At 37.5% G+C, this 16,974-nt stretch overlaps 1 protein-coding gene across 3 annotated transcripts in view; it reads left to right on the top strand.

Annotated features, from left to right (window-relative positions):
• Nucleotides 1–16,974, top strand: part of CARS1 (cysteinyl-tRNA synthetase 1) — a 50,133-nt gene that overhangs the window by 17,482 nt on the left and 15,677 nt on the right. For all 3 annotated transcript variants that reach the window (XM_027825400.3, XM_007062956.4, XM_037899653.2), the window contains 14 exons: nt 854–942; nt 1,312–1,408; nt 2,396–2,494; nt 3,683–3,832; nt 5,025–5,165; nt 6,165–6,253; nt 7,744–7,865; nt 9,179–9,291; nt 10,144–10,272; nt 11,161–11,290; nt 12,014–12,117; nt 13,549–13,646; nt 15,963–16,152; nt 16,605–16,673. In XM_027825400.3, the coding sequence (XP_027681201.1) occupies nt 854–942; nt 1,312–1,408; nt 2,396–2,494; nt 3,683–3,832; nt 5,025–5,165; nt 6,165–6,253; nt 7,744–7,865; nt 9,179–9,291; nt 10,144–10,272; nt 11,161–11,290; nt 12,014–12,117; nt 13,549–13,646; nt 15,963–16,152; nt 16,605–16,673 (1,620 nt within the window). The remainder of the gene's footprint in view (nt 1–853; nt 943–1,311; nt 1,409–2,395; nt 2,495–3,682; nt 3,833–5,024; nt 5,166–6,164; nt 6,254–7,743; nt 7,866–9,178; nt 9,292–10,143; nt 10,273–11,160; nt 11,291–12,013; nt 12,118–13,548; nt 13,647–15,962; nt 16,153–16,604; nt 16,674–16,974) is intronic.

Here is a 16,974-nt window from a genome sequence, read left to right as displayed (position 1 = left end):
AGGGTTTTCTGTAGAGATGCAAATATAATTGACCAGTGACATTTTTTTAAATGGCTTTCATATCTATTCACAAGCTTCTGTGGCATACTAAATAGATGTATTATTTTGCTGAATCTTATTAAATATGTGTCAGAGATACCTAGTTTAGTCAAATATGTTTGTAAACATAGAAAGTGCTATTATATTCCAAGTATAGTATATGACTGCAGCCTTCCATCACCCAAGAGCCCATAACATAATACAACATCATATACACAAAACAGAACCAAATCAGAATTTGTCTTGTTAGGGCTTGTCTCCATGAGAGAGTTTTACCAGTATTGGTGTAACAGCTCCATGTGGACATTGTTGTTCTGGTATGAGTACCTTTTTTGTTTGTTAGGTTTTAAGCTAAATAAACATTCTTAAGCACCATAAGCTAAATCCAAAAAAGCCATTCTTTTATATGGGAGTAAGAGCATCCAAACTGAGAGTTATACTAGTGTAACTATATTGATTTAAATTCTCACCTCAGGTTATACCGAAAAAATGTCTCCTTGTAAACTAGGCCTCACTCTTCCCTTTGCATGCATGGGTAATATCGGCTAAGGGTTAAATGAAGATCTGACCCATCTGGCTGTCTACACTTTGATATCACATTTTGTAGACTGCAGCTAATGAAAAAAAATGAACTATGTTATCTCTTTTAGGTCGTGAAGTTAGCATTCTTTTCTTACAGTAAAATTGAGAGTGTAATTGTTGTGTGTTAATCCATAATCATATTCGCTTGACATGCCTGTGCTCCTGATGTTGCTGCTCCGAGACCATATGTCTTCAATTTGTTCTGCTCACTGTACCTTCCTTTCCATTTAAGGATGTATTTCAGCCCCAGAATGGCAAAAAAGTGACATGGTATTGCTGTGGCCCAACAGTATATGATGCTTCTCACATGGGACATGCCAGGTACCACAGAGTTTCTTCCTTGGATAAAAAGCAAACAGTTTATATTGTAAGCAACTAAATAACAAAGCTGAAAATCCCTAGGAATATATCAAGCCAAGTACAGTGAGTTAGACATATTGCTGGATGACAACTCGGGTACTCTAAGATGGAAAAAGAAAATTACCATTTATATTTGTTATGCAATGAAAAGCCTGTTTGTAGTGGGGGGGGGAAGTTAATATTGCTATGGGAACTTCAGTTGGGAATTTACTGACTTTGGGATTTAAAATCTCGTTCAGTGCTGCATTAACATAGTTCTTGCATATAATAGATGTGTATATGAAGTATTTGCTAAGTAAAAGTAAGTTCTGTCTTTTGAATTTTTTTTAGGTCATACATCTCATTTGATATCTTGAGAAGAGTGTTGAGGGATTATTTTAAATACGATGTCATCTACTGTATAAATATTACAGATATTGATGATAAGGTAAGGTGTCTTTAAAGGTGCATCTAAATGACGACAAGTTGACCAAGTCCAGGGATTTGGAGTCAGTATGCATATAGTGTGTTTTATCAATTTGGTAAGGCTAGACTAGTAACTTTAATTGCACTATGTAGCCTGATTCTAATATCTGTCACAAAGACATTGATTTTCAGTCACTGGATCTCATTCAGGTTCAGTATACTGTCTAGACTTTAGCAGAGCATCTAGTAATTTAGATCCATGCTGCTTTTGTGTACAAGTAGGCTTGGCAGAATTCAATTTTTGTATATAATTTCAGTGAATAGTATCTGTTTATTTTTAAAATTTTCCCCTTTTTAATCGAATTTTAAATTTTCACAGTTGTACAGAATTGTGAGTTAGAAGCATTTCTAATTTTCAATTGTGGGAGGGGCCGAGCCAGACAATGGGGGGTGGTCAGGCAAGAATTACTGACAGTAATGATAGTAAATGTTGAAATTCAGAAAGTTGAAGCTTTATAGCTATTAAAACCAAAATTGTCAACTTCAGATATCAAAGTATACAAAGGTAAATACTCTTAAATCAAACTCTAAAGTTCTCAAGCAGCACTTTTCTTACTTGCCTGTGTTTAAAAAACTTTGATTATCATGGCTGGAAATATTTTGTGTCCGTTTCTGTGTGCATGATGAAATCAACCAGTACCAACATCTACCAATTTAAAAATCTAATCCTTCCAAGCTGATGTATAAGTGAATGCGGTTATAGACAATGAAGATTAACTGTCCTTTTTACAAAGGTAACTTATTTTACTGGCCTGCTTCATTATTGGTTATTAATGCATTTAATTTCATGATTACTTTATTTGATGTGCTTCAGTGGTGCTAATTAGATATGTAATTTTTGTAGCTTGTTGAATTTAGAGGGGTCCTGCTAAAGTATGTAGTAGGAAAATACATTGGTATTTGGACTTTGCCCTTTTTAGAAATATGTTTTAATATTCTTGCCTTGTAGATCATCAAGAGAGCAAGACAAAATTATCTTTTTGAACAATATAGAGAGAAGAAGCCACCTGCAGTCCAGCTATTTGAAGATGTTCAAATTGCTTCAAAGGTGAGCTCATAGTTTTCCTCTGCTCATAACTTAGGCTCTGATTCAGTAAGGTACTTTAAGCATTTGGGGAGTTCCACTGATTATGTAGGACTGCTCATGTGCTTAAAATTAGACATTTGCTTAGAGTACCTTGCTGAATCAGGACCATCCACAGGAAAACTTGTGATGCTATATTACTGGAAATAAACAGCCATCTTCACATCTGTAGAATTTTTGACTATTTTTTAAATCTGCGCCAGACTTTTCTGATGCTTTAGGCATAGAATTGCATGTGCAAAATGCATGCTTAATTTTGTCCCCAGACATGTAATATGTATGTATGTACTATTTTGAGGAAAATTCAGATGTTCGCTGCAATATTACTTGAGCTTCTGACAAATAAAAACACAAATTTAAGGAAAGGCCATGTATGAAAAGTATGTAGACTTTCTTTATGGAGTAAGTTTGAATATGAATTATATGGCCTACTGTGCCATTGACATCATTGAGCTTTTGGTGCTACAGTTTAGGGGATGCAGTGAGTTGAGGATGAGTTTTTGGCCTTTTTCTGCGTCATGAATTGAAAAAAAAATTAGTGATTCTCAACCTTATGAGTTGAAGCACAGAGCTGGGAGCTAGGGGGCTTGCGTTTTATGTCTGTCACCAACGTGTCACTTAACTTTTCTGTGCTTGAAATTTATCCCATCTATAAAATGGGGATTATCATGCTTATTCACTTTTGTAGAGAGCATTGAGATAAGGGAAAGTACTAAATAGTGGTTGTTTTTAACCTTTACAACATTATAACTCTCTACAAGGAACACGTATTGTGATATAGCTGTTTAATTCAGATTTAGACAGTCAAATGTGGATGGAATTTTATATTCCCATATCCTTTTGGACCGTTAAAACTAGTGGCTGCCTTATTGCTCCTTTACTGATGTTGAGCAGTACATTATTCTCTGAGTAGTCTGATAGATTTCAATCTGACTGCATGTGGGGAAACATACTACTCATCTCAAGTAAGGAATTATGTGCTTAGAACATATTTTACATGAGGAATATACAGCTGTTGAATAATGTTCTGCGCTTGTAGCACACCAGAACATGAAGAAAGTGCCAATAATTCTGTTATCCAGTTAAAGTTCTTGGATTGATGTTTTTTTTTCTTTTCACTGTACATTATTTCATGAACATTTCTTAATGTAGCCTTTTTCAGCTATGTTAAATGACACCACTGATCCAGATAAAAAGCAGATGTTGGAAAGAATTCAGAATGCAGTGAAGTCTGCTGTGGAACATCTAGAAGAAGCTGTGCAAAAGAAACTTACTGGAGAAGAGATCAACAAACATGCTGAGGTCAATATGGATGGATTTTAAGTCTCTTTGGCTTGTAACAGTTTTCTGAAACATATAAATGGTCTGAGAATTTCCCAATACTTAACATTCAATGCGATAAAATTGTATCACTGAGCTCAATTAAATAGCTTTTGTATGCCACTCAGACCAGCTTCGGACCTCCTCATAATCTTCTTTTTTGATAGCTGCTATTTCCAGTTATTTCCAGTTTTCCGTAAAGGATTTTCTCCGCCACCAACAGACTCATACCTTTCCCCTTCTTTCATGGAATTTCTGTCTTGGGGAGGGATTCATGCCATAACTTGTTGTACATACAGGTCTGTCCACAGCGCACATGCAAATATCTTTGACAGTTTTATTGCTGTGCTGCTCAAGTATTTTATGCTTCTTGTTCACTGAATTGATGTTTCCAAATTATTTCAGAAATATCTGTCCTCTGGATGAGGGCCTGAGCCAAAGCCAGTTAAAATAAATGGAAAGATTCCTATTGACTTCATTGTCCTTTGGATAAGCCCCAGTAAACACAACAGATGTTGTAACTAATTTCTTTTGGTAATTAGAGTCCTGGATGGTACTGCCTCTCTTTCAAGCTGTTTGGTGCAATAACTGCTGGGGGCACAGACTGTGTGCTCCCTGCCTTTGTGAAATGCATCCCTTTTGGTCCAACTTATGTAAAGTTCATCCAACTACTAAAAGATGGGTGCCTTTATAAATGTTCTTGTTTTTAAAAACAAATCTATTATGTCACCAAAGTAGGTGTTCTTTTTAGACAGATTCTATATATCTGTCTTCAAAATGTATGGTGTAATTAGAGTGTTAATGGAAAACTAAAGAGAAAATAGGCTGAATAATATTTAGGAAGCACTTTTTTTTACTGAACTATCTTTTTTCATTTGCATGATATTTCTCTTCAGCAAAATGCAAATCCCTCAGCACTTCTCTGTATCTTTTATCAGAACACCGTTAAGACTCTCCAGATGTAAATTATGTAGCCATTTTCTGTTCGCTCCAAGCACATGGAAGGCTACATGGCTGCAAAGAATGATAGGTGCAGGAATATTCATGCCCAGGCGAATTAAGTGTGAAAACATATTTTCTATTAAAAGGCATTACAGTCTAGGCTCATAAATAAGACTTTTTCTAGATTTGTATTGCACTGAACTGTTATATGTATATAATTTTCTTTTCATAGAAATTGTTGGAAGAAGCAAAAGATGTGCTGTCCGAGTGGCTAGACTCCAAGTTTGGCAGTCAGGTGACTGACAACTCCATATTCTCTAACCTCCCCAAATTCTGGGAAGAGGAGTATCATAAAGATATGGAAGCCCTCAATGTAAGTAAACAAGCTGTTCCATTTTATGAACGTTGTATGTGCCAGACATGTGTATTGCTGGCTGCACCCTCAGAAGGCCCTGAAATAAAATTCAGCAACTCGATTGTGATTGAAGGCCTTAGCCCACCCCCTTATTGATGATCTTTAACCTGCAATGAACTGGTAGTTATTAAATCAGCATATTAAGACCCTGCTGTACTCTTCTCACCAGTGTAGCCACCCTGCAACTGATCATGTTAACAATAGTTCCTGCCATGTGGAGATCAGGCACTTCGTACTGCATATCTACACCCCATCCCTTCCCCTTGACATGAACTGGGCAAACTCATCAGGGTGGGTGTCTCATTCCCTTACCCATTAATAAGGTCCATTTTCCTTCCTCAAATGTTGCTAATTTCTGCCTTTCCCCATCCTGTTGTCCCAGGCTGAGTCTGGAATTTGAGATACATGGCTGGGGTCACTAACTGCATCACCAGGGGCCCTGCCAACGAACATCAGCATTTAGCATGACTGCCCACCATCACTGGGTGCCTAAGATATTCTTACTAACTCTAAGGTGGCAATAAACAAGCCTGCCGAGACATTTTATATCTGAATGCTGTTGTCTATATGGAGGTTCAAATAACGGAAAGCTATTTTTCTATGTGGCAGGTAGCTCAGAAACATGGTAGGGAATAATTCCTGCCCAGCCAGAGATGCCACAAATTGAACAACTTTCATCTCCTGCAGCAGCCAGACCTTTAGTAACTTGGCTGATGGGATAAGAAGTTTAGAAAAGAGGTCCAGTAGGAAACTAGGAATTAGAACATCTAAGTTCTATTTCTGACTGCCACTTGCTGTGTTCCTTTGAGCAAGTCATTTAACTCTGCCTCAGTTTTTCCATCTTTATAAAATAGTTATTACCTACCTCACAAGGAGGACGAAGTTTAATTGAGATTCTGGCATGAAAAGTGGTGTGAAATGCAGTATATATAAATGCCCTTTTATCTTTATCCATAGGTGTTACCTCCTGATGTCTTAACTCGGGTCAGCGAATATGTACCGGAAATTGTGGCATTTGTTCAAAAGATTGTGGATAATGGTTATGGGTAAGCACCGTTATGGCTTGTGTGCAACATTACAGAATTATCTCTGCAATTATTGTGTTACAAAGCAAAACTCTAATGCTGAAATAATAGTTCTGCAATATACAGTGGAGCCATCTTACTTTGTTTCTATAAGCAGTGGTACAAAAGACTACATTCAAGCAGTGTTTCTTTGGGATAAAACTAATCAGCTTGTTCCTTCACACCCAAGCAATATTCTCAAACCTGATTTAAAAAAAAATTTTGTTACTGTGGTTTTCGTGTTCTTTTACAAACGGAGACTTCAGATCATAAAAATATAGGGTGAAATTACAGCCCCATTTAATCAATGGTAAAACTCTGATTGACTTTAACAGGACCAGGATTTTACCCATAGTGTTAGGCAACAATTTTTAGAAATGGAAGTGTAAAATAGGCCACTAAATCTTTATTTAGGCACTTACGTAGAAGTGGTTTCGTTTTTTTCACGTGTGCAGATCTGCTTCTCCCATCGACTTCCCCAACTCTTGGTGTTGCTTAGTACCTTTGAAAATCAAGCTGCTTCTGTGTAGGTGCCTAAATATCCAGGCATCCTGACTTAAAAACTTTTTCTGTTTGTAGCTTAAGCAGGTACAGATTTACTGTATGAAAAGATTTTCATCACAAAAACATCTTACTCTGAACAGTTTAAAAAGCAAATTTGTTTTTTCTAGAACAGCAGAGAAATTCATACACTATGGCTCAAACTGCCATTGGGTGTCTAATATACATGTGCCGAAAAACTTCCATTTATGCCTATGCTCAAGCCATAGGAAAATTGGCCCTGTGCTCTGAGTGGTGCACACTGCTGGTGGTTTTGAAACAGAGAAGGAGGGGGGGAAATCCCAAGGATGACCCATTAAAGCCATGACAAAATAAATTGGCCAAATAGAGGAGGACAAAATTGATTGGAAAATAAATGAGAGACACAAGGTAGGTAAGGTAATATCTTTTAATGGACCCGAAGAGCTCAGTGTAGCTTGAAAGCTTGTCTCTGTCTCTTCTGCCAACAGAAGTTGGTCCAATAAAAGGAATCTCACCCACGTTCTCTGTCATATATCCTGGGACCAACACAGCTATAACAACACTGCAAACAACCTGGAAAATAAATGTAACTTGTAATTGTTACGTTATTGCAGACAGTCAAAAGATGGGAGGAAATATTAACATTTATAAAGGAGAAATATCTAATAGTATCCTTTTTATATCTTGCTAAAATATTTATTTAACAAATTAATTTTAATTGGCTTTCCTAGGACACATTTACCTTGGCTTTTTACAGTTTTTACCTAAAGTTTTTACCATGCAACTTTAACAACTTAGGACCAAATTCTGTCACCCTTACTCATGTTGAACAGTACCATACTCTTCAAGTAGTCCTGCTGAGGATCTTATATAGGATGGATAGAGATACTTATTGCTGAGTTTTAGTTTTATATTGATAAAGGTTTTGTTAAATTCTTTTAACCTTCTAGTTATGTATCAAATGGGTCTGTCTACTTTGATACAATGAAGTTTGATGCCACTGAGAAACACTCCTATGCTAAGTTGGTTCCTGAAGCTGTAGGTGATCAGAGAGCTCTTCAGGAGGGTGAAGGTAATAAAATCAATATTCACTTAAGTTGCTATCAGCATGCACAACGTCAGATATTCCCATTGACTTGGTTCAGGCCCATTAGCAGAATGGAAAAGTTTTGTAGTCTCCACGTTGCACTTCCTTTATTTTTGGAGTCACAAATGGGTAGAGTTGGGCAGAAAACAGTTTTCCTGTCTTGCAAACAATTTTAAGATTTTGAAACAAATTTCTGTCCCAAGTCAGGACAAGAAGTCAATCTCAAAAAATGTTATGAACCAAAAATCTGAAAGGGGGGAAAAAAAAGAAAGAAACAAAAAGTCATTTTGAACTGGGAAACCAGAATCTTTCATTCTATGTTGAAATAGGGTGTTTCAAAAACTATGAAACTTTTTTCCAACAATTTTGAGTCTTAAAAATTTGTCAAAATTGACCCTTTCCTGCAAAAGGTTTTGGTTTCAATTAATCAGCCTTTGATGTAAAAACATTTGGTTGAACAATTCCCAATCAGCTCTACAAATTAGCTGTTTTCCTGAAATCAGTGACCAGCACTGGGATTGGATCAGCTCTTGTTACAACTTGCCGGCTTCAAATGTAAATTACTTTTATATATTGAGAACTGTCCTTCACATTGTAAATATTCATGTTACTGTGCTGAGCTAAATGGGTGCAGCCCTCTTTTAATTAAAACTTGTAGTAGAGGGTGATGCTAAAATTTGCAACAACGCACGATGCCCATGAGGAAATTAATAATTCTATATTCAGTGCAAGGTTTGAATGGTCTGCAATAAATAGTACATGGGGTCATGTGTTGAATGATAAGGATAAAAAGAAATGCTGAATAGCTACAGGTTCAGTGATTACCATCCATCCTGTGTCATCTCCTGAATGAGACAGAGATGCTATGGAAAAAATAGTATGTGATCATGTAATTAAAGAACAGATCATGATGCATATGCAAAAGGGACCTGAATTAAGGTTGCACAGGCAACCTTTATTCTGGCATTTTCTAACTTCTGACTTCTTGAATTTGCAACCTTAACATTTGGGGGGGCCACGGAGGGTTATAATGCTGTAATTATGAATACTGAGAGAGAGTAGCTGTTGAATCACATATTTCAGGGCTTAAGAAGCTTCACAACTAACACTTTTGTTGGTAGTCTCAGAAGAGGCCAAGGATTAATCAAGAAGCAAAGGATTGCTCTTTTCAGTTGTAAATTTTTAGTGTGGTTTTTTTTGTTTGTTTTTTTGCATTGAAAGTTACAGCAGAACCAGGAGTAGGTAACGCTAATGTTTAAAGAAAGTATAAATATGTACAAAGTTTTCTCCATTGACAGGTGACCTCAGTATCTCAGTTGATCGTTTGAGTGAGAAACGTTCCCCGAATGATTTTGCTTTGTGGAAATCTTCCAAACCAGGAGAGCCCTCATGGGACTCCCCTTGGGGAAAGGTAAGGATCAGTGTGTTCAAACCACACACATAATACAGAAGCTAATCTTTCTACAGCTTATGAATATCATCTGTACTAGCCTGTACAACAAATGATCCAGCCTCATCTTGCATTTAATGAAGTCGAGATTGCAATAATACTTTGTTCAGTAGCATTGCTGTGTTCATTTATTATCCTATACAGTGTAGTTAGCCAGTTATTAGCCACTTCTCAAATAGAAGTCTGTGTGCAGAAATGTTGTCCATTAAATCAATATTGTCAATGTACCTCTAGACATGGGGATCGGTCTACCTTGTCCACTTTCCCATTATTAACCTCCCAAAGTTTCAGTTCGGTATTCTGTGCTCAAATCAAAATGCCTGTTGGAATGAGTGGGGAGAAGGTTCCACTCATTTGAAAGTAGTTTGCATAAGAACGAATGCCTCACTTTAAGGCAAGGGTTCCAAGACTTATAACCCCGAGAATAAATGCAGATTTCCCTCGTGATGTTAAGAGAGACAAAACCATTACTTGAATGCAATACTTTATTTTGGAAGTATTAGAGGGGCCAGGATTGTGTTCTGTATATTCATCTGCTCATAGATACATTTGGCATGTATGATTTATTACAGTATGGGAGATCTTGAAGTTCAACACTATTCTTGTATCAAGGATGATAATTAAAAATCTGTTCTCCCTCATACCTCTATGTCATATTAATTTATTTGTCTTTATTAGTGGACAAACCAATGAGGGAATGATACAGACAAAGGTGTGGGTAGAAAGTAGTTTCTCCTAAGAAGGGTTTCTGTAAAAAACCAATAACAAAGAATATTTAATCTGTACTGAAATCAGTTGTTTATCTCTAAACAGGGCCGTCCAGGTTGGCATATTGAATGCTCTGCTATGGCTGGATCCATTCTGGGAGAGTCGATGGACATTCATGGAGGGGGATTTGATCTTCGATTCCCTCACCATGACAATGAATTGGCACAGTCTGAGGTAGGTGACATGTTCACCATCTGTCTTTAGTTTCTATTATACAAAAATTATACCATTTTTAGATTTGACTGAGACTTAAAAAAAAAAAAGCCCAGAAACCCCAAACTCTTAATGTGCAGTTTCTCTTAGCTGGTGACTATCAACAGAATAGTGAAGTTGATCATATCCAGTGTGGTGATGAATGCACAAAGGAAAAAACTGAAAAACAGAATTTTTTTTTCCTCCTTTTTTCTTTGGTTACTGTAATCTTGGGTATTTGTAACTACAGTAGGTACAAATGTTTCAGGCAGAAATTATTTTTAAAGCTGATAATATCCCTTTAATGAAAAGAATAAAACTTTTTCAAAATAAAAGGCAGAAATAATCTAAATAAAAGGGAGACTTCATTAAACTAATGTGAAATTATATTTTGTCGCTGTCTAATGAGGTTTTATCAACTCCAGCACGTCATCAGATTCTCTTAATTTAAATCCTGCTTCTTTTTTTTCCTTTTATTTAAAACTATGCTCAGGTAAAATACTCACGTGGTACCTGCACGGAATCCAGTGCTGCAGCTGGATCTGCACAAGTGGGAGTCTGCATCTATGTGGAGTCCACTGAAGTCAGTGAAGCTCCAGGCAGATGCATGTGTCATTGCAGATCCAATTGTAGAATTGGGGGCATAATCTGAACAGTATTTTCGCTCTTAAAAGAGTAACATTTTGTGATTCCTGATCATGTTTAGGAAATGTGCCTTCAGAAAATCCTTTTTGTATCATCATGTTGGCTTTGTTTTGTTACATTTTTTTCCTGTTCAGAAACCTTATGTGTGTGGACGTGTGCTGTTGTTTTTAAAAAAAACAAAAAAACCCAAAAAACTTATCCTTTCTATTTGTGGTTTTGCTGCAGGCATACTTTGAAAATGATCACTGGGTTCGATATTTTTTGCACACTGGTCATTTAACAATTGCTGGCTGTAAAATGTCTAAATCTTTAAAAAACTTCATTACTATCAAAGATGCACTGAAGAAACATACAGGTAAAATCTTATTTGTGGCAGAAACACTTTTTATGAAGCTTGTAAAATGTATTTTTTAAGAAAATTTAAGCCAAGAAAAATAGCAATTTTAAAAAATGCCATAAATTAAACATTATTTCTTGTATAAATTTCCTGATTAAAATGGGAATTGGCAAGTTTGGGTTGTTCAGTATTTTTTTTTTTTTTTTTTTGGTAATTGAATTTGTGCTTAACGATTCTTTTTTGTTCATGCTACAGTAGTTTAGGAATATAGAGCATTGGAATCAATTTCAAGCAAAGTCAATTTTGTGGGTAAGAGAGGATGGTTAAGGCACTAGCCTAGGACTTAGAAGACCTGGGTTCAAGTCCGTACTCCACCACATATTTCCCATGTGATCTTGAGCAAGTCTCTGAGGTCCAGATTTTTCAAAGGCATTTAACCTCTTAAAAATGGAAATGGACATCGAGTGGATTTTAAAAAGTGCCTTTGAAAATCCCACTAGGCACCTATCTGCTTCTTTCAGCAGCTAAGTACTTCTACAGATCTGGCCCTGTGCTTCTCTGTGCCTTCATTCTACATCTATAAAGTGGAGACAATAGTATTTCCATACCTCACAGCAACATTATGAGGATAAGTACATTGAAGATGTTGAGGTGCTCAGATACTATCATTTTGGGGCCATATAAATATATTTGATAATGATGATTTTCCATCTGCATCTTAAAATTCCTAATTCCTAATAGCACGACAGTTACGGCTGGCTTTCCTGATGCACTCTTGGAAGGATACGCTGGATTATTCAAAAAACACCATGGAATCAGCTATTCAGTATGAGAAATTCCTGAATGTAAGCAAGCTTTCCTCTCTTCTTCCTTATTCTTTAAACTTTGTGCTATCCTATCCCCCAATAATGTAAACCAATCCCAAAAGGAGCTAACTGCACTCAACTCCACTGAACTCAATGGAAATTCAGAGCTCAGAACACTTCTCAGGACTGGGCCCATTTTTCTATGACTATGGTGAATACGATGACATTTTTTGTGTGTTGTGGAAAATCAAATAAAAATTGATTTTAAGAGTGGTAGCACATTATCCAGTATAACTACATTTAAAAGTATAAATTATTTACAGTTTTTTGAGTTAAGGCTGCTACTCTCTATTTATAATTCTTCATGCAGCAATCTGAGACCCTTCACAATTGTGTGGGCGGGAAAACGAGCCCAACCTAACAGCTTCCAGAAATGCTGTCTTAGTGAAATACATATTTCCTTTTATGCCAATAATACCTAAAGTGGTGAGAAAAATGTGAAGAGATAATTAGCTATCCAGGTGGCACAAGAATCACACACATTCTGCTGAATATATCTGGTTGTCTTTCATTTAAAAAAAATTTTTTTAGTATCACCTTCAGTATCTGCTCCTTTTCCCTACTTACACACATCTCAAAACCACCACACAGTTCTGCACAACAGAAGTATCTTCTTAAGTGAGGCCTCTTCCTGGAATAAAAAGACTGGTGCATGTCAGGGCTGAGGTGCATTTGCAGAGCTGTCTGGAAAAACTTGCATGGCACCTGTGCACTGCGAGCAACTCAGATCGCTCCAGCTAAGCCTTGCCTTTTCATGAGTCGTAACTTGACGCACTGTTTTTTGTTTTTTAAAGTGTGCTGTGTAATTAGTTTTGGTCTGTCAGTTACTGCTAATGATAGTCGGTTTATTGTGGTGATAGTAAAAGCATTAAGCAATACACATTACTTACTGCATCAACACTAGAATGAATTGTTGCTTTAGGGAAATACACAAGTCTAATGAAGGAAAGTCATTATGTACTAGAATCAGAAACGCAACAAAAAGACTTTTCTTCCAGACAACACAATTCATGTTTCCACAACCTGAAATACAGTAAACAAAGGAGAGATTCATAACCAATGTAAGTTATCATTACCTCATTTTGTCCACAACTGACAAGATTGTTACAGGGACTCCAAACTAAAAAGATCATAGTTCAAAGAAATTAAATTGCAGGGGTTTGTTGTTAATGTCTAATGTGTTGTGTTAGGTCACAACCTTGACAAAGAGCAGCTTAACGCTCATAATATAATACACTGGGTAATGCAAAATAAGTGTATTTTTCTTATTTTGGGAGGTCTGTAGCAGATCTTTGCTGAAATTGTATCTAGGCACAAGTATTAAAATGGCTAACTGAAAATTTACTTTGGTATAGTAAACATAGGTTTGTCTGAGTTATGCTGATTTCAAACTGCATCCTTCTTTTTTAGGAGTTCTTTTTAAATGTAAAGGATATCCTTCGGGCTCCTAGTGATTTGATAGGCCAGTTTCAAAAATGGGAATTTAGAGAAACAGAGCTGAGTAAAAGGTGAGTGAGCTACTTTTAATTTCTGCATTAATAGCTGTTTATACATGCACACTTAAGATTCCCATTTTTCTAACTGGCATTTCCTTTTCTTGAAAAAGGATCTAATAATACTTTACGCTCTTACAGCAACCTTCCACTCAGAATCTCAAAGTACTTTACAAGCTGATGAGTTTAACCTTGCAACAGTTTTATTAGGTATTTTTCAGCATACAGTACATGGAATTAATCACATCACTTCTATTGACATTCATGCGACTTGGGTGCCTAATTTTTGAATGTCACTTTGTATATGTGTGCTGAAAGGGAACTTCTTTCTGGTTTGAATCTCCTCTAGGTTATGTGACTATCAGGTGTATACTTAAGAAACTATCTGAGAAGGGGCAGATCACGCTAATGTAATGTGTTTCGACTGTAGTAATAAACTAATACTTGGCACTTACAACACTTTGAAAATGCAAAGTGCTGTGGGGAAACTGAGACAAATGGAAGTTAAGTGACTTGCCCAAAATCAGAGAGCAAAGATAAGAACTCAGAAGTTTCTGACTTTTGACCTTACCCTCAATCCAGTAAAACAAAATAGTGATATTGACATTATGGTCTCTTTCCATTTAGATGATAATCCTTCACATTTTAATGAGATCCCACTTCAGTTGCTGTAATTTAAACAACTTTGTGCATGATTTGATTCTTCTTTTTAAAGTCAAAGCAACATATAGTTAAGTGTGTCCTTGGGAATTACCAGAGTCATTGTGTCCGCAGTGCTGGAAAGACGGGTACCTGTTTCTTAGTAGCAGATAATGCTGCTTCTGGATTTTCAACTTTGTATAGCAGGCAGGTGGGGCAAATTGACTGTTAAAGGGGAAAAAAATCAAAGCACAGAAAACATTGAGTAAAGGAGAGAACTAGACACAGGAGGGAGAAAGAGGATAGAACAGGAAAAAGAGAAATATTGGGGGAAGAGAGCATTTCCTTCCTCCTTTTACTTGTCTTTCTCCACCTCCTTTTCTTTCTCCTTTCCCTTCTCTTTAGAGTAGATAATGCCCTTTTGGATCTTAAATAAAAAAACTACTTCCTTAAATCTCTATTTTGCCTGAAGAAATGGGGGACGCATACCATATGTATTACAAATCAATTTATGAACAGTTTAAACAGTGTTTCCATGGAAATGTTCACAATTAAGGCTGCGTGTCTGTCACAGAGGTTGCGGAAGTCACGGATTCCATGACATACCACTACCTCCGTGACCTCTGACTCCAGGGCCGCCCAAGCAGCAGGCCCTGGGGTCAGCCACACTGGCTCCTGCTGGAGCAGCCCCACAGCCAGACGTTCCAGCTGCACTAGCCGCTGCTCGGGCAGCTGGCCCTGGGGGCCACCCGAGTAGTGGCCCTGGGGGCGGCCAGAGCAGCCACTACTCGGCTGCTACTGGACCCAGGGGCTACCTGAGCAATTGCGGTGCGGCTGGACCCGGGGGCAGCTGCACCAGCTCCTGCTCAGCGGCCCCCGATTGCTGGCCCCAGCAACCACCCGAGCAGTGGCTAGTGCCACTGGCCCTGCAGACAGCCTGAGCAGCAGCCAGAGGGGCTGGCCCCAGGGGCCCCCCCAGAGGTCCTGCAGAGCAGCAGCGCTCTGGGGCTCCCCAGCTAAGATTTAGTCAGGTATTTATAGAAAAGGTCATGGACAGGTCACGGGCTGTGGATTTTTGTTTATTACCCATGACCTGTCCATGACTTTTCTAAAAATACCCATGACTAAATGGTAGCCTTATTCATGATACCTGCTTGGAATGGCTTCATAACATGTAGCTTCAGAACAAGTTTCCTTAAATTAGTGGCATTGCGTAGGAATTTATGCAACAGAACACTCAGCTGGCACACAGTGAGAGTAAGCAGCACTAAAATGAAGCAGTGAAGAAGGGAAGAGACTGAACAAGCGAATTGTACTGCTTCTGCAAACATACAGAAAAGTGAGCTCTGAAGTTATGCTAGGTCTGATTTGTCCTGTCACTATTACCTGTCAGATAATCCACCCTCTCTGAGACTTTGGCAGCAGTATAGAATCAATATTTTATTATGCAGGTAAAATATTTTAACAAAATCACCTATATCGTGGATACCAACACCTGTCTCTTAATCATCTTTTTTTTCCTTCTTCAGATATCAACTGTGACCAAAGAAAGGGAAATCCTTCCCTTCCACCTCCCCCACTTTTGCTCCTCTTATGGAAGCACTTCAGTGTACTGATGGAGCACATGAATTTTGACATTAATGTTATAATGACAATATCAATTGTAAACTTGTCTGCTTTTCTCTGATTTAGTTTTTACGACAAGAAGGCAGCCATTCATGAAGCACTGTGTGACAACATTGACACTCGCGCTGTCTTGGAAGAAATGCGATCTTTAGTCAGTCAGAGCAATTCCTATATTGCTGCTAAGAAAACTGCCAGGCAAATGCCAAACAGACTGCTGCTAGAAAGTATTAGTTCTTTTCTCACTCAGATGTTAAAGGTAAGTGGTAATGAGATTTTACATTAAATTAAAAAAGAATAGCTGCCATCACACTACGCAGCTGCTACAGCAATATTTTCCAGACATGTATGGATCCGTACAGTCATTCTGTAGATCTTGCCAGATTCTAAAGAGCCAGTTGCTTAAACAAAATCGTAACATTTTACGTATGGGGGGGGAATACAGTTCTTTATCATTTTGTTTTACATTAATTTGCATTTGGTGAATGGATAGTTGACAGTGAAGTTGTGCAATCAACATCACTAAGGCAACATTTGACCGTCAACTATTTAGGATGCTTTAAGAATAAAGAGCAATCTCCTAGTAGGATGCCGGAATATGGATTAGATGAGCCTTGTGGCCTCTTCAAACACCAGTATGTCTGATTTCAGTTAGCCTCCAGATATCTTCTGTAGAAAGAATGTGTCTTTAATTTCCTTTTCCTTGACTAGATCTTTGGTGCCATAGAAAGTGATGAAGCACTTGGATTCCCTGTTGGAGGAAATGGCCAAAACATAAATGTAAGTGGAGAACAGAGTACATTCTACTAACTTATTCTGACTACATATAGACAGGTTTCAGAGTAGCAGCCGTGTTAGTCTGTATTCGCAAAAAGAAAAGGAGTGCTTGTGGCACCTTAGAGACTGACCAATTTATTTGAGCATAAGCTTTCGTGAGCTACAGCTCACTTCATCGGGTGCATGAAGTGAGCTGTAGCTCACGAAAGCTTATGCTCAAATAAATTGGTTAGTCTCTAAGGTGCCACTAGTACTCCTTTTTTTTTTTTTTTTTTTGACTACATATAGTACTTGCTAAAATAAG

The sequence above is a fragment of the Chelonia mydas genome, chromosome 6 (assembly GCF_015237465.2).
Source record: "Chelonia mydas isolate rCheMyd1 chromosome 6, rCheMyd1.pri.v2, whole genome shotgun sequence".
NCBI lineage: Eukaryota > Metazoa > Chordata > Testudines > Cheloniidae > Chelonia > Chelonia mydas.
This window is presented reverse-complemented; position numbering and strand designations above follow the sequence as displayed.